Source organism: Corvus brachyrhynchos, unplaced genomic scaffold (genome assembly GCF_000691975.1).
Source record: "Corvus brachyrhynchos isolate BGI_N302 unplaced genomic scaffold, ASM69197v1 scaffold3, whole genome shotgun sequence".
In the NCBI taxonomy this organism is placed as follows: Eukaryota; Metazoa; Chordata; class Aves; order Passeriformes; family Corvidae; genus Corvus; species Corvus brachyrhynchos.
The window spans coordinates 2,720,605-2,738,476 of record NW_008237619.1 but is presented as its reverse complement, the minus strand read 5'-3'; the positions used below and the strand labels follow the sequence as shown (position 1 = coordinate 2,738,476).

Below are 17,872 nucleotides of genomic sequence, written 5' to 3'. Positions count from 1 at the left end.
ATATCCTATAGTAGTTTTGCTGACTAATTTAAATACTTAAATACTTAAATACTTCAGCTTTCATTTTTTGGTGAGTAACATAAGGCAGAGGAGTGTTGACAGGCATTTTCTTAGTTGGTGATTTGCTCTTTAGATTTATTGAGCTTTGAAACAAACATTTGAGGTTGACTCTGTTAGTGGAATTTTTAAGTCCCTATTTCTTTATTCATAGGATTGTTTTGGAAATCATGCATCTTTGATTTTGCTTAAAGCTTTACCAAGAATAGGAATTGCAGGTTCTATACATGAACTATGAAACTTATTACTCCTTGTGTGTGTTTAGAAAGCTGTGAATGGAATGCAACTTACTTGTGAGGCTGAAGAGCCACAGGAACAAGAGGGTCTTCAGCCTATGTATCCTGTTTATCAGCAAACTTACTATAAAAATTGGAGCAACAGATACCCACAAAACTCAGGACCTGGAAGAGTCTACATCAATCCAAGGGAGCATTATGTATGATTCTGTACCCAGATGTCTTTAACAAAGGTTTTATTACCTGTTGACTGTATGACCTTCATGTCTTGTTGGCTTTCATCTCTAAAATAATTGGGGTTTTTTTTCATGTGTGAAGAAATTGTATGGAGAATTTTATATAGGTAAACCATATGGAATTTGAGACTTAACTTGCCTTTAGTCTTTGGTATGTCTGTGTTTTTGTAGTACTGTCAACCTGCCCAAAGAGGAGAGCCACTTACTTTTATTAACCTTCACAGTCATAAGATGTATAACCTATATTAATTGTTTGGCACATGCTGAAATGTGGTTAAGCTTTTTCACTGGCTGTCTCTGAGAGCATTCTCTCTGGATGTTTTACAATAACCTTACCTGTGTTAAAGTGACTAAATATGAGCAAGGCAACTGAATCCCGTGTGACATTAGCAGTCTCAGGCTGAGGCATTTTTTTTCCATCTTAGAACACTTGGGATTATTATGATTTTCACTGGCCTTAGCTTTTGATTTCTTGACTAGCTCTACCTCTCTCAGTCAAATGAACAACTAGACTACCTCTCAAATACTGACTGGCTGTTCCATAAACTACACTGTTTGTCTTCCCACCTTGTTAAAAGTGAAGCAATTGCCTTTACATCAAAAGCTTTTTATTATCTATTGATTCTGCCTGTTCCTGGGTTTGGTTTTACAGTTACATTTATATGAAACTTAGTTGAAGGAGGTAGATGACTAGCAGACAACTTTTTGTAAGTGTCTTGTGAAGCTACATCTTAGCCTTAAACTGTTATTTAGCTGTTTTCCCAAGTATGACTCCTATTTTAAATGCTGCAGAGTTAATTTTCCTTGGTAATAAATACATTCCTTGTTTTTTTCTCAGTTTGCAACAAAACTGCCTGTGATGTGTTCTTATGTCTTAGCAAAAAAGAAAAGCTTCAGTCAACTTCAAATGCTTGTCAGCAGTGTCCTTTAATCTTAACCACTTGTGTGAAGTAACTGGAGAATGTCCTGATGTTACCCACAGGAATCTTTGAATGTCTGTGGTAATGGTTAAAAAATGTGCTCAGGATCTTTCTAGAAAAATTAGTTTTCCTGTGGACTAAAAAGTAAATATTTAGCAAGTAAAAAATGTGTATATAATGTATTAGTGATGAAATGAGCTCACAGGACAATCTTAAAATACTTTAAGACAGCAGAAAAATGAGTTGTGTCTAAAATTTACCAGAGAAACTTAACAGACTTTTGTATTCTCTAAGTACGTGTGCACGTAAGTACAGAATGGTGATTTTTGGTCCGCTGACCTGAAGTACAAAATGTTAAGAATGGCTGTGTCATGCTGAACTAGCTGTTGTACAGAACTGAACATTACTTCTGGGATATTAGTGTGTTCCTCTGCAGATGTTTGGATTTTTTTAGTGGTAAGAGTCAAACGGTAGAAGGAGCAGAATTGAAAGCTAGCATGGGTAAGTGTGCTGCAGGCAGGAGGCCATTGTTAAACCTGCATTCAACCTGCATTTATCTCCATCACAGGACAAGTTAATGAGATCCCTGTCCACAATAGGGCCAGGTAAATTAAATGCTTCTAGCTTGTTACAGGTGGCAGCTAGAAGATTATGGCTTGGGTGCCTGTGTTCTGGACACTGTAGAAGTAGGTATTAGCTGTTCTCTTGCTAAGCAGCTTTCTGTTAAATGATGTGGTTGAAATTGACAACTGAAGGAATGGCAAAGAAAAAGGTTGGAGAGAACGTGTTTTTTGGGAGCTATCTTTGAAGCACTGTCACCTTGCTTTTCTCTTAAGAACTGGGCATATTCATGTAAATTGAGCAACTGTTTTCAATTTTAAAGTTTCCTGCTATATTTGAGACCTAAAGAAGGGCTTTGTGTCCCCCAAAAATGTTTTTCCGTAATGTTAGTCAAGTGGCTACCTCTTTACGTGAGCATTGCCTCACCTGTCCTTACATTACTGCAGCTCCAAAAAGCATCAACTGTCAGAACATCGAAAGAAAAGAGTGTCTTGGCCAAACGAATGGTAGAACATTGAGATGAACTATACTGCTTAAGATAATTTGATCAATATTACTGAGCAAAACTTCATACCAAAAGTACTTGAGTAGACATTATGGAGTGGTTCAAAACTGTTGCTGTGGCAATGCTTCCTCTGCATTCATTAGTACAATGTAGCAGTATTGAGCAGGTGATCATTTCAGTGCCTTTTATGTTGGCAGATGGTGCAAAAAACAGTTATTTTGGGTTCAGACCTCTTTTACTGCTTTTTATTCTTATTTGCAGATTTTTTTTTTTGAAGAGTTATAACTTTGAGGGAAGGAGGAAGGAAGAATGCTATCAACAAAGCTATAATTGTTTTTTTAATTTGTAAATTAGCTTAAAAAAGAAAAATATAATCCAACTGTGTTGTTCAAGTTATGTATCAACAAACTACAGAAAGCTTGACTTGCAAACTACCAATCAGGATATAGTTTGCCCTAAAGTCATTAGGGAAATACATTATCACCTACAGTTTTATTACCTGTGAGAAATGGTTTCTTTGTAATCTGTTCAGGGACATTTAGTGTATTAGGTTTTTGAAATGTTGCTTTTAGTTTTAAGTGTGGCTGGATTTGGGGAGATTTTGGGGGAGAGGATTTGGCATAGAATGCTTAGAAGAGAACAGAAACAATGTCTTCTGAGTAGGATTTCTCACCAGTAGGACTGTACATATAGAAGTAAGTTTGATCTGCTTTTTTAAGATGTAGAAAATGTCCTTTTTTATTTTTGTACATTTTCAAATGCTTGTATTTGTATTCTGATTGGAATAAAAACATTCAAAATATAAAATTTTCTTCTGTTGTTTAGATTTAAGATTGCTTAAGGTCTGGAAAAATGCATCCCCTTTTTTGGTGACATGTTTCTTCTGTGGTTGTATATGCAGAGCATGTGTTTTTTTTCCTAACAGTACCGCTTTGGAATATTGTGGTGTTGCATGCTGAAATCCTTTCAACATTCGTCTTACATAACAGGAAGCATTTAGTACTGTGTGAAAATCCAGCACTTGCGTGAATTGAATACCCAGAATCACTGGTGAAGGAGGTAGGGAAGGAGGAGATGATTAGTAATTCACATCTCTACCACTGATAAATGTAAATTGTCCTCTGCCCAAGTATCTCTAAAATTCTACAAGGTAGTCTAATCATAAAAAGTGTAAGATTTAATGTTTGGACTATGTCCAAAGTCGTCATGGATACAATACAAATGAAAACTAAGAAATTGTACTACTAGAAGAAAGGAGGCACTCAATGAGATATTATTAAAGGGCTACCACTGTTCAGTCACAAATGATCTAATGTATTGTGTATCCAGCTCAAGGAAAGCCCAATAAAAAGGTGTGATAATTCATGAAGAGTGGAGGGAAGGTTTTCGCCTTCAGAGTTGTTAACTTTGCCTTCTTTCTGGCCATGTTACTGCTCTTTCCTCCTCTGAGGGATGCAAGTTCAGGTTCCATGTTGTTATATAGGTGATTAAAATGTATTACAATAACTTTTTAATGCCGCAGACCTGAAACTACTCTATCTGAACCACTGTGTTGTATGAAGGGTGAGTGAGTGCCGGACCAACAAATAGTTGCAGAACAGACAACATTGTTTTGACAACTTGGGTCAGTTCAGAGGTTGCTGATGAGGACAGGTAAAGCTCCAGGTGAAAAAAAGAAATATCTGTGGTAGTTAGCTGCTCGATTGCCCTGTGGGAGGTGGTCTGGGGTTTTTTGTCCACCTGTGGTACATGTCCAGAGTATTGGGAGACTGGGTTTGACCTTCTGACAGAAGGTAAAGATGTGGTATTTCTGCATTTATTGAAAGGTATGGCATTCTTCTTGGTGAATAGCTTTATACCTTTAGCTGAATCATATTGAAAATGCACAAAAAGTGTATTGTGAGTCTTAGTAGTAATTATTCAAACAATGTGATAAACCCAATAGGATGTGTTAGGCATTTTAATCTGCACTGACAACCCCTCAGTGAAATTTTTTCTATACTTGTTTTCTGATCTTAGTTGAGTTGATTTTATGCTATATCTAACTCTGGATCCTTCAATTGTCACTAGAAAATAAATTATATTTAAAAGCCTGCAAGTCAAACTGTGACTCTATTACCCTTTGTGGGACTAGTAATCGAGACTGTAAATTGGAATTTACCTCACTATTTTGAGACCAAGTTGGAAATCAAGTAAACTCCAGCTTCCTCATCAGCTGAGATAAATTTGAATTTCTGTGCAGGGCTACACACTGAGTATGCTAAATATATTAAAACGTCATTTCAATTTGACCGAGTTTAGCCACAGATGTATTGTATTCCAATCTAAAATGTACTAGGTTAAATTAGACTTATTATCTAACAGGCATTTACAGGAAATAACTTCTCTAATACTGATTGTCAGAAGAAGTTTGATATGCTATAAAAGATTCCACTGTCTTTCTTTTTTTCTTTTTGTCCTTTTCCCAATGTTAAATTTTATTTGTTTATTACTGTCTTGGATCTCTGAATTATTACTTCTAATGGTGTTGCTGCATTAGATCCTGTTCCTAGGAAGGTGTGCCTGCAGGTTCAGTTTCCCTGACACTTCATCTTGCCTGTACTATTAAGAAGTCTTATAGTCCTCTGTATGACTCAGATATTCTGTACTTCAACAGCTCCATTCCTTGACAGCAAAGTACTTTGGGCCAGTATTGTTTACCCAGTTCAGCTAATAACAAACTCCAGAAAATGACACTTTCCCTGCTGATGTATTGGCTGTATGCAGTAGGAAGCTGTGTGCAATGCAGCAGTGTACCCACAAAAGATGCTTCAGCCCTGCCTTCTGGCTGGTCAGGGGAGAGGCAGACACCTGTCTAAGTGTGGTCTCCACTATCACCATAGTGTTTCGTACTAACAAGAAAAAGAATTCAGAGATATACATAACTTTTCTGGACTGCCATCATAATATGGGAATAATTGCTTTCAGGCACTATTTGTGGCAAATGCTTAATTCCTTATCAAGTATGGTAGACTAAACATAGAGCATTTGAATTTCTGTCTTATGTTTGACTAACCTGGCTCTTTTAAGACCAGACTTCAGCCATTGATGTGACTGCTCCTATTAAGCATACAAACTGAAGGAGCCTGACTTTAATCCCACAACTAACAAAGCTCTTTGCTTCTTTGACATGAATTGAGAGGTAAGAGAGAAATGGCTATGGGCAAATAAAATGTCTTTGTATTAACTTTACAATTCAGATTGGTGGATAGCATCAAATGTAGATTGGTTTATCCAGCTAGGCTAAGCAAATGGACAAAAGGCTTAAGGTGGCCAGAGGAAGGAACACACTGCTTCAGAGTACAGTGCTTTGTTAGTAATGCTTGTGACATCTCAGTCACAAGCATTACTTTCATCTGGATCAATTTCCCGTGGCCATAAATACTGTTAATGGCCCTGCATTAGTAGCAAAAAACCCAAATATTGGGCAAGGCAAAACAACTCACCTGTTTGGATGTGTTTTGTGTTGGTTCTTCAAGAAGTTCTAAAATTGGCTACTAAATGTTTGGTTCTTAAAAGTCCCACTACCTTTAACTAAAAAGTCAAGCCATCTGCTTTACACTTCCCCCTACCCTGAATTTTTCCTGGGTGGACTTCACACCTTAAGTCATATGGCACACATGTATCTACTGCACATAACAAAATTGAGTGGTCTCTTAATTTTCTAGAATTGGTGTGGCCATTACCAGGGTTTGTGTGGACAGAAATACGGTTTTCCAGAATCTCACACTGTGGGATTGTTACTTGATCACCCAGCAAAGCCCCTGGTGTCCTCTGACTTCATACACTCAGTGTTATAAACCAGAACTTGCAAGTTCTCCTTCTTGCCTCTGTTCTTTAAAAGGGAGCTTTTCACACTGTGTTTCATTCGGTTCCATTGGGGATTAGTAATGAAAGTATTTCACACTGAAAAGTTGTCAGCCATCTTAAAAATGCCTACTTGTTTCTGTTAATTCGGCAAGTTGTCTGTCTTCTATCCCTGCCCTATACCTTTGCTCCTTCTATGTCCTTAGGGTTTTTCTTTGTTCAGTCAACTCATATCTCTTTTTCCAGCTGGGAGAGGTAGCAGTCTCCTCCCTAGGATTTCCATTTTTGTATTCTTGGCTAAATTATTTCTCACTAATACACCTAGTTAGGGCTTTATTAACAAGAAAATACCTAACGCAGTTGTAAGATGGAGAGTAGGTTCCATTTTGTTCCATATTTGTCTCTTACCTTTCTGCTCTGGCTTCTTGGGACAGTGTTAGTTAATTTTCAGCTCTATATGGAAATGTTTGAGATCCAGCGTTGCTGAATTCTTTTTCTCCTCTTTCATGTTCTGTAACAGCTTGAGGGCTGTGGTGTGTCTATGTTTAACTCCAAGAAATTTTCAAAGTGGAAAATGGGAAACTTGTTAACATCAGCTATTCTCGTTATAGCTGGACAAATGAAGATGATGAGGCATTGCAGATGGTTAAATCATCTGACTTTCAGGTGATACGTGACGTAGAGTAAGTAAGGAAAAAGGCAAAAATGGAATGGAGCTTGGAGGAAACAGTTCCTGCTTACACAAGAAGGTGATATTTAGACTACTTGCCTATTGCCTTCTTGAGGCAGCATAGGTGGTGATAATAAAGCATAATAAAGTATAGTATAATAATAACATAATAGTAGGGCTACAAATCAGCAAACAAACAGAAAAATATTGTTCTCTGTCAAAGCAGTGACTCTCTGTTTTCTGAAACAATTTCAAATGAACCAAAGGTAACCACTGTCTAGAAAACTCCTCAGTTTCGGATGTGTCCTAATAGCAGGAAGAATCTGGTTAATTTGAATGTTGATGCTACTTAGATGATTGTTGCAGGTTATAGCAGGTTATCCCAAAGCCAGTTTGGAGACAAAGTGAGAGATTTAGAATTGTCACTTTCAAATGTGTTACTATGAAATCACATCCAAGTTTCACCATCTGCTTAACATGGGTTCTGTGTACAGATTAATTAGCCACATAGCTGTGCCCTGTTCCATCCAAAGATTCATCTAGAAAGCCAAAGATAATTGAATTTCTAATGTCACTGATCACACTCAAGTGCATGATTTGCACAGCAAGTGTAATTGACCCCATGGGTATCTATGTGAAATAAAATGCCCAGTGGATACTTGTATCTAAAAGCATTGATTATACAGTAAGTAGTTTGAGTTACTGTATTGGGAAATATTCAGTCTTTTTGAATTAACTAAGAAAATCTATTCTTTAAAGAATGCTGAGGGAGGGGTGTGGAAGAACCTGCTGTCAAGACCCCAGAATACAAAGTGTCAGCTGAAAGTAGAAAACAACTTCAACTGAATAGCTACAGCAAGTAGTGGTATTGGCTTCTCTTGTAATGGAAGCTTCAGCTTTTAGATAACTTTTCCTCTTGCAAGAATACCTGAAGATGATTCAGAACTCCACAAGCCTTTGCTTGGAAAAGCCATCAGCCTTTTGTGTTTAAAGACAAAGCCAGGGGATGCTCAGTGGAGATGTCCGAATGCTGCAGGTGCTCACTGCACCTTTGGCTTTCCCTCCCACTGTCCCTGTCTTGAGGCTGCCTGGGAACCTCGGCAGAAGGGCTTCTGCTGCAATTCAGCTTCTCTTGACATCAGCAGTTGGAGCTGATACTAATTGACTCTGGACTGCTTTCTGATGCCCCTTGCTCCACCCCATGCCCTCTGCTGATGCTTTTAGCAATATTTTGAGGTTGTGTTTTTTGTTTTTTTTTTTTTAATTCCTAATGTTCTAGAGTTAAAGGAGCCAATGTTGGCGAGCTTCTGAGTTGATGACTTAAATAAACTATGGCAGACTACGGTATGATTATGTAGTAGCAGGCTAATGGATGCCTGTTTGGAGCTGCTTTGGATCTACTCCAGCACCATTTGAAAAGTACTGTTTGAAACACTAGCTGATGTGTATTAAAAGGAAGAGCTTCCTTAGGAAACCACATGGAGTCATAGAGGTGGTAGTGCGTTTTTTCTGCTGTTAATGTTTGATTGCAGCTCACAGCATAATGTTCATAGACAGATGACATCTTAATTTGATCACATACAATTCATATCTTCTGGTTCCTTAATAGACATTCGGTAAAGAGGGGAAAAAAAACACTGAGGTGATATGCAAGTAAACTTGAATCTGAAATGAGCACATTAAGGGCTATGCTTAATCAGTTTATATGGGAGTTTACTGATAGTTTAGACAAAAGTCAGACAAGCTGAGCACCTACCATTTTGTGCTGAACCATAGAGGTGCCAAATCTTTCCAAAAACTGGGAGGAAAGGTTTTTAAATTACATTGAACTTGCCCTATCCCAGTTGGCCTAGTTGCTGCCTATGCAAATAAAAATATTTCATAGCATCCATTGATGCTACACAGTAATATTTCTTTTTTTTTTTTCTTTTTTTTTTTTAAGATTCAGGGAAATAAGCAGAAGATTCTTGTAAGCTTCCTACACACGATATGTATATGGCGAGATGTATGTTGATTGATGCAGTTCAGGAAACCGTCTGTTCCCTGTCACAAACTCCATCTTGGCATTTCTTACAAGTTTAATTGTATCAATAATAGCACACTCCAACAGCAAATGTTTGCTGGCTTTTATAACTGGAATTTTGGAATCCTCTTGGAAATCTAAGTATTTTTCATATTTCTTCTGAAGCCTGTTTACTACTTCCTCTTACAAAGATAGGCTTGCTGCTCCTCTGCATTTAACTAAGCATTGCTTTGTTTACTTGGAGATGGAAATTTAATTTTGAAAGATCAGGTCATTCTTGCCCATGCTTGACTGACATAATTACCAAGTTCTAAACAAGACCCCTCTATTTAGGGCTTTTTATTAACCTGTCCCCTTCCCTTTGTGACTTGGAATATGAAGTCCTTTTACTGAGCTCTGTATTTTCTGTAAGTCTGTGCATTTAGCACGTGTATTTGTTTCGGTTTACAGTTAATTTCGACTTACTGACACACCTGACATTTTTGAAGATGAAACTGAAAGAAAAGGGGGAAAAAAAACCCACATCAAAAAAAGTTACCAAACTGGATGCTGGCTGGTATATGCTACCATCCAAGTGCCAAAAGAGCATTTTAAGGGCTGCCACTGAAGTCCCACTTGTTTACTGGAGCACTAAACAAATAAGGCTGAAGGGAATAGTGATTGTTGAGGACTACTGTGCATCTGGATAGCACTCACCCTGTCTCAAGATAGCTTCCGTTGTGTTAAGAGCTTGTATCTCACCCTGATTAGCAACAGGAAATAATTAAAATATAATCAGGCTCTCTTCATTAGAAATGTTCTTGAATACTTCGAAAACTGTCAAATAACTGTCTTCAAAACCAAATGTTCCTATAAATAAAGTAAAAGAATAATGCTGTGTCTCAGATTTTCTTTTCATGCATGTTTGACTCTAATACCTGGATAAGCACACACCGGTTTTGTAAATGCAGAAGACTGAAGCATTTTGGATATTTATACAGACTCATGCTAGCAGGGCCAGCAGGGCTGAAATTCCCGAAAGTCACCATTTGAAGTCAGCTGGTGAAGGGATAAAGATGGAGTTCAACCTAAGTGTAAAATGTATTTAACTCTGAGCCGTTGGTACATTAATACAGGTGTGTTGCTTGTCCTGCTGTTTGGATCTCCCCTGCCTTGGGTGAGTGCCCAAACTGAAGTCTTTTGTTTAGACAAAAAGTATCAAAAGTACCTTTTTGTGTTTTTCCCTTTATGAATTGCTTTGCTGTTATTGAAATGCTTCTTGTTCACAAAACATGTTCAGTGAACACATAGGGCTGCCTACAATAGGTTTTATGTATCTTCAATTAAAACAATAAATGTCAGGACAAAGTGATTGTGCTTCCCCTTAGGCCTGTACAGGCAGTTCCAAAGAAGCTGGTGGTTACTGCCAGGTGGTCAGTGCTGCTGCCCTCATTAGGTCTGTGATTGCCTGGTGTAATTATTGAGCAGCTTAACATTTGTGCAGTCAGCTGGAAGATAAAGAGGACTATAAAATGATGTGACCCTCATGACGCAATGCTGCTGTGCCCCTTCAAGTGAATTTTCTCTTTTGAAACGTAGCTTTTTCCAGTTTTTTCCTATTTGAGAGAGCACTGTGTGTACAGTGAAGTTGCTTACACGTAACTGAAACACATCTTTGTTTCCCAAATTGCAAACCTTGGAAAAAACATAGATTAAATTCTAATTTGCGCTGATACTGAAATTTTTCAAAAGAATCTAGGCTTCCTTTCAGCCTTTGTGAAATCTGAAGATGCGTGGTTTTATCGTGAAGTGAAACCTGGTTGCATTTTGCAGTCTTTGTGAATTCTGCACATCAGATTACCGGGAAAAAATTGTCCTACAACAGGAGTAAGTTTTAGGTTTATTTCTGTGCTGTATCAAGTTTGTGTTCTTCATCAGTATCCCCCATCACTCATGTCTTTGCCCTTAATAGCTGTGTCTCAGAAGTTTATTCAGCTATAATATTTCCTAATATTATAGCTATAATATTTCCTAATAATTAAGATTTTTTTTTTTTTCTGAAATTTTCCATGGTTTTTTTTCTGGTAAGTGAAAGTTACAGTCTAGCCAGAGAATAGATCTCCCTTCAATTATGTATTTGTTGATAATGCCACTTCTCCCCACTTGTGTGAGTGCACCTTGGGGTGCAAGAGTGAACTGAGGAAAGAAAATCCTTTTACATCAGGATGAGACACCTTCAGGAGCTGCAAATGGTACTGTAAGGGACTCCCTGTGCCTCCGTGTGTGGTGGTCTGTCACAGGTGCAGAAGCTGTGAGACGATGCAGCGTCTCTGTCTGAAGCTGATGGCTTAGCGGGTGATTTCGGTTAGTGTGTCACCTGTGTGAGCCACGCTGAACGTGCCCCGTGCACCCCACACGTCCCTGCTGAGCACCAGGATGAGCTGTCAGCCCTGGCAGGCTGCTCCTGTGCCTTTGAAGCTAAACCATATGGAGTGTGAGTGCAATTAAAGCACTACTGCTTTTGCAGTTGCTTGCAGTTCCAAGTGACTAAAGATGCCCTGAGTGCTTAAGGAATTGCTTAAAATATAATGATGATCATCTTAGTGAAAACGGGAGAAACTGGTGGGATGATTTTCTCAGAGTTATAGATGGTGCCAGAATAGCCTCCAGAGACTGAGCTGATGGTGTGAATTTACAAATGAGGAGAAGGTTCTCTGAAAAAAAAGTGTCCTACTTTGGCTTCAACTGTACGCTTGCTTCATTTTGGAAGTCTGGGATTTTTTTGTCACCCGTAAGTCACTACAAGAGACTTGCCAATTTCTGTCTTCTATTGGAAGGGCTGAGATAGAGTGCTCCATGATGGGCTTCACAGAGAGAGGCCTTTTCCCTTGGCCTGCTGACCGGGGCACGCTGCTGCAAGATGGGGTTCACCGAGGCACCCAGATGTTTTCCTGCAGAGGCCAGCACTTGCTCTGTGCTTTCCCAGTTCCTGCATTTTATAATGTATGGCTCAACTTGAGCTCCTGTACCTGAGGAATTGAATCCTGCTGTACACCTGGTTTGATACACATGTGCTGTGCATAATAGTTCTGATGGGTAGCAGTCACTATACTTCAACATTGATAAAAATGTTGACTCTTAAAAAGGGAAAATTTTCTTTGTGTGTTTGGTCATGCTGTGGGTGTGTGGTTTACTTGTCACACTTCAGGGGTGTGGTTCACTCTTTGCTGCCATGGTAATGAATCAAAGATTATCAGCAAACCAGCAGTTGTGGTAGGTGTAGCTGCACTACAAGCTTGGTCTCTTACAGTGCCTTTAATATTACTTAAATGTGTCCAGAGACCTGCTCCAGCTAAAATATTGTATTTCAAAACAATAAAAATAAATAATTTGTGGGTAGAAAAAGGAGCAATGATGTCATTTATTGCCCCTATTTCTTCATAATTCTGTTGTAAGGACAGAATTACTTTAGCAAGTGATCACACAGCTTGGCTTATTGTAACATGTAGCTTCATAACAGGGATGGCTTCTAGAAAATATATGTATTGACGAGTATAACTAGTCTTTTAACTCTCTCACGTATCTTGGGTAACTAATTTGTAACTTAGACATTTTACACAACTTTTCCCAGAGTTCAGGAAACTGTCTCTTAACTTGTAGGTGTATTAAACTCCTTGTACAATAAAATCATCTTTCACAGTACTATCCCTGAATCTGCCTCGCTGCTGTGTGCAGATATGGAAGGTGGAGGTACTTGAAAGGCAAAGCAGCCTGATACAGTGAATTCTGCTGTCCTGCAGGTGTCATCCCCTATTGGCAGAAGTTGGATATAATCTGGTTTAGGTTAAGTCACAGGTGGATTTTGCTCTCAGAGTCACTGGAACACCCAGATTCAGGGTTTATGGAAAGAAAATCCAAGGGTTATGAGTGGAAAAGGATATGGCTCGCTATTTGTCAGAATAAAGACTGATGTACTTTGTGTGTGCCAAGTCTAGCTAAAAAAAAGCCAAACAGCAATGTGCTATATACACACCCCAGCTTCCAGGAAACAGCCCCTGAAAGCAGCATGATGGAGTTGGGGAACAAATTGTATATTGTTGGGCTTCATAAATAATTATGTCAAGGGGGAGCACACTACAAGAGTGCAGAATTTTAAATGGTGCGTTTTATTCTTTTCTCAACTGTTGATCCATTCTGCAGTTTCTGAAAACATGAGTTTTGACCAGCAAGGAAAGAGTAAAAGGTGAAGTTTGCTACTTTGGGTGAGTGGCTCAGTCTAAGGAGATGTGTTCATCCCATTTGTAGTGCTAGCAGGGGAAGATGGCTGTTCCCAGACTTTACTAAGGCTGCCTGAAAGTAACAGTGCAAACAAGCTTGTGAATGATGTGATGAACAGAGAAAGAGGGACAAGGATTAGTTTTAGATTGCTAGTTAAACATCCAAGCAGACTTCTGTTGGAAACTTACTTAGGTAACATTTATGAACCTGGGGACAAATGCAGTCTGAACTGACAGCAGCAACTGAAAGCATGGCTGCTGAATTGCCCAAGCTATAAAGGAAATCAGAGAGAACACGGGCTACTTGTTTCTTTGGGTGTAACAGATCTTGCACTATGTAACTCTCCAGCCTTTCAAAGTGCTTACTGTGGCTTTGAAATTTTTTGTGTAGTGCCAGATATTTTATCTGTAGAAGTAAGTAAGTAAGTAGTAGCTGTGCTTCCTAGAGAGCTGAAATGCTTTCATCTCTGGTTTAGATGATGGGTAGATCAAAAGCCTAGAGGGTGAACTGTTTCCCTGTTGATAAATGATTGAGCTCTGAGGCATTGGTGCTTGGGGGAGGTGAGTATGTGAAAAATGTCCCAGTAAATCTGCTGGGACATATGGAGTACTTAAGAACTTAAAAGTAAGACAAGAAAGATTTCTCAGGCTGTGAAAGTAAGCTTCCCTACTGTCACTTCTAGCTGCTCTTATATTCACTTCACTGACTGGCATCTATAAAGCTGTTGTTTTGTGGAAGGCTGTTTAAACATGTGGTGGCTCTGCTGGCTGGGGACATCCTGATGCCAGCTTACAGGTGTATTTGGTAAATCCATACTATTTGCTCTTACGATGAATTGTCTTCAGTTTGAATTCTGCCTTCCTGGTGTATGGCCTCTGTAGCCAGCAGCTGTATTTCTCCCTTGCCCTTCTCAGGGCTGGGTTAAGGAAGTTCATCTCTCTGTTTGCAATACCAGACTATTGCATGTAACCCCTAAAAGACAAATAGTTCCTGAGCCTTCGGCTCACCTGCTTCATTGTGAGCACTTGCAACTTTGGTTTTCAAATCTCTTATCAGATACTGCATCAAATCTCACACATAGCATCCATGCTCTAGTTAGTGTTATTTATTAAAATGCAGAACAGGGTGGGGGTTTTTTTCCCCATCCAGACACATGGGAAACAGTATGAGGTTCTTTAGCTGCATGTGGTTCCTTTGCCACATGTGGTGGCATTGTAAGTGTTCCCAGGGGCTGACGGAGTAATTAACCTGGCTTTAATTATTTGAAATACTATATTTGGAGGAGGAGGATACATAATATAAACAATGAGGCATTAGGATGAAATTAATTCCATCAGAATGGCCAGGAAGTCCTGCAGAGCAGAGTTGTAGTGCACTTGAAATCCTACCAATTAGTGCCATGAGTTCTCTGGGCCTTGCTCATGTCACTGGCTGGTAATCTGCCGGTTCAGTAGAGCACCTTAAGTCAGGCTTGGCTGGAACTGTAATTGCCTGTTTGCCCTCACCCACCATTCTTCTGTGGCCTGTAGGGCACCTGCTGCCAGGGGCTTACTCAATGATCTTGAGCTGCTATTAAAGCCTGGATGATTTTGTATTTGCAATAGCTCATAGTTCTATACAGATGCTTTGTTCACCAACAACAGGGATGGGAAGCTGGTGGTCCTAACAGCAATGGTGTCTTTGGAGGAGACTACTTCAAGAGCATGCAGCAGGATCTGAAACCTTGTTTAACTCACTTAGAAGGCCCTGCTGTTAACAGTGCACAGGGTGTCTAAATGACACCCCACTCCCAGCATTTTTCACAGTAGAGGCACGTCTAGTGAAGATCAGGGGTTAGCCCGTGCTTCCAGGGACTGTGGGGTTCCTGTGGCTCCCCTGGCAGGGACAGAGAGATGAGCCGCAAGGAGCGCTCTTGAGATGGGGAGGCTTATTCTGGTGGGGATCTATTATTTTGTACAAATAATGAGGTGTTTGCTATACAGGCAAGAGAATGTAGCCACCCTCATTAAGCTACTTGGTGGGCAGAAAGCAAAGCTTTTGTCCCTGCTCCAGTTAATTTTTCACAACAGAAAATCTTCAGTAGGGGATGTTCGGAGCCAGACTAGAACAGAGTAGCCGTTGTTAATCCTGATGTTTAGCAACCCCATACAATGGACTTGTATGGAAAACGAAAATTTGGGGTTGGCTTTTTTGACTCCATAGTAAGCATTCTCATATTACTTACTCTCCTGAGGTTTTGTGTCTTCTTACAAAATAGCAATAGATGCCCAATTTATTGAAGTAATGAGGAGGTATTTGCAACTTTTAACTTTTTCAACATCAATAACTCTTTACAAGCCAGGTAGGGTCATGGTAATTCTGTCTGATTTTGCTATGTGAGTTTAATGCTTTGTGGCAGCTTTGATGTCTGCTAAGCCTCTATTGTTCTGCAACTCAGAGGATTTAAGTGCTGGGCAAGTTATTAGGTGTCTTGAGTATGTTTCACCAAATGTACAGACTGTCTTAGGATCTTCCAACATAGCACCTAGGCTTTAGACTGTTTACTATTTCTTATTATTGCTGCAAAGTATTAGGTGTCGGGGCATGGTTGAGCCAAACAATGGGAACATTTTAAAACAGGTCCTCCTGTAAAGGGGCAAGAAATAAATGGTAGCTCAGCTGTTTAGATGAGGATGAAACCTGAAATGTTCTATCCCTTCCTGTTGGCTGGCTATCTCACATGTCTGAAATAATGAGTCAACACATGACTAATGAGCTGCAAGCCCCTAGCAGAGGGCCAGCGAAGCACTGGGCTGCCAGGCACTGAAGCACAGCACAAGTTGGACAAACAGCTCCTGTCTCATAGGATTTGCAGCCTGAGCGCTCTCGCTGCTGGTGTAGCTGAAATCTGAGGGTTTGTGGGTTTCTTCTCTTTCTGAAACTAAACTTCACAAATCAATGTTGCCATGGAGAAGCGCCACCTCATCATCAAGGGCAGACGATGAACTAATTAATTGCAGAAATCTGACTGCAATAGTGATAATACCCCTGGGATATAAAACAGTTACCATTAAATTCAAATAGCCATTTTCAGGGAAGCAGTATTTCCTTCAACATAATGTAGTGCTGGCTAATCAACTATGATATGAAAATTTAGGCACTGATGGATGTGTAACCAAGAATGTGGATGCTCAGCTAGTTATGAGTGAATAGATACATCTGATTTCTGCCTCCATTTCTACAGATATGGGTATAGGAAAATGAAAAGTTTCTTTTATGCACCTTTGGAGCGCAAACTGAAGATATGTAAATTTTTCTTCCTTTCCTTGATATTTTATTATTGGTAAAAACATGATACTCTAATGCATGGAACTTTCTGATTGCCATGGGATTTCTACATAACAGTTCTCCCTCTCTTTTTTTCTTGCTTTCCCATTTTGTTTTTGTCTAGGAAAGTCCTTAGCCTTGTCTCTGCTGTCCTAAGCTGCTTGCTGAAGAGCACTATTAAGGAGCAAAATGTAACAGGTTTAAATAGAAGTGTTATTTTAAATCTTGCCAGCATGAAGACATTGATCAGATTATATCAAGGGCAAATTAAGAATGTTGAACTGGAGGAAGAGGTAAAAGATCAAGTTTCTTGCAATTTGAAAAGGAGTTTTTAGTTGTTAAGGAAAGCAGGTTAGGCATGGGAGGGAGCCTGCCTTTGCCATGGCTGTGGGAGGAGAAAAATGAAAGATGCCCCAAACAGCACATGGGCTGGTGTGTCAGATGGGAGCTGGGATGTCCTTTCAGTGTACTCTGCAGCTCAGCACATGCAGGCTCCTCAGTCACTGCAGAAAAGGGCAGAGAGCATTTCTTTACCTAATGTTCAGAAATGCCTCTGAAGCAAAGACTGAAGCTTTTTTAGAAGAATGCAGGGATGCATCCTTTCTGGATGTAAGTCTAAAGTGGCATGTGCCATGCTTGCCCTGGTCTGGTTGTATCCCTTGCATGTCTCCTCCTGTACCTCAGTAAGCAATGTCAATCTGTAATTACAGTGGCAGTATCTGGAAAACCAGCATCTGGACCTTTTACTGAATAATAAAGGAAGTTCCAACTAATTAAAAGGTCCACAAGAAATCCTTCACAGTGCCATGGCATGTTGAGTAGGATGCTTGCAAGGCTCTTTAACATTCTGTGTAAATTGAGAATTTGCCCAGAGTGTCTGAAGATGCATTTCTGCAGCTGCTTTAGTGTTTGAGCTTCACTTTCAGCTCTAAAGGCGGATTTGTCAATGCCTAATGAGGTCTGTCTGAGCTCCAGCTGCGTGTGCCATTGCAAACAGTGCTGGCCTGTCCCAGTTCTCTGGTGGCTCTAAGTAGGAAAGCAGTGTACTAATGAGGGGGCTTGGCTGTGTTTCCTGCCCCCCTTCTGCAATTAGGGGCTGCCTGGCTGGGCAAGGAGGGGAGCTGGGTGCTGTGGGTTGGTGTTGGCTAAGGGCATATGGAGAAGGGTGACCTTGGAATGCAGGGAGGAGGGTGTCCTCCTGACCAACATCTCTGTGCCTTGATCAGACTATTGATTGTGGGGGAGTATGTTCAGC

The 17,872-nt window shown here is 39.8% G+C and overlaps 1 protein-coding gene across 4 annotated transcripts in view; it reads left to right on the top strand.

Annotated features, from left to right (window-relative positions):
• Positions 1-17,872, top strand: part of NECTIN3 (nectin cell adhesion molecule 3) — a 135,074-nt gene that overhangs the window by 35,034 nt on the left and 82,168 nt on the right. The window contains exon 8 of one of the 4 annotated variants that reach the window (XM_017731791.1): positions 323-9,559. The exons of 2 other annotated variants lie outside the window; for them this stretch is intronic. In XM_017731791.1, the coding sequence (XP_017587280.1) occupies positions 323-499 (177 nt within the window). In that variant the 3' untranslated portion in view covers positions 500-9,559. Of the gene's footprint in view, positions 1-322; positions 9,560-17,872 lie in introns of those variants that run through there. One more of the 4 variants, XM_017731792.1, reaches the window with a different exon arrangement.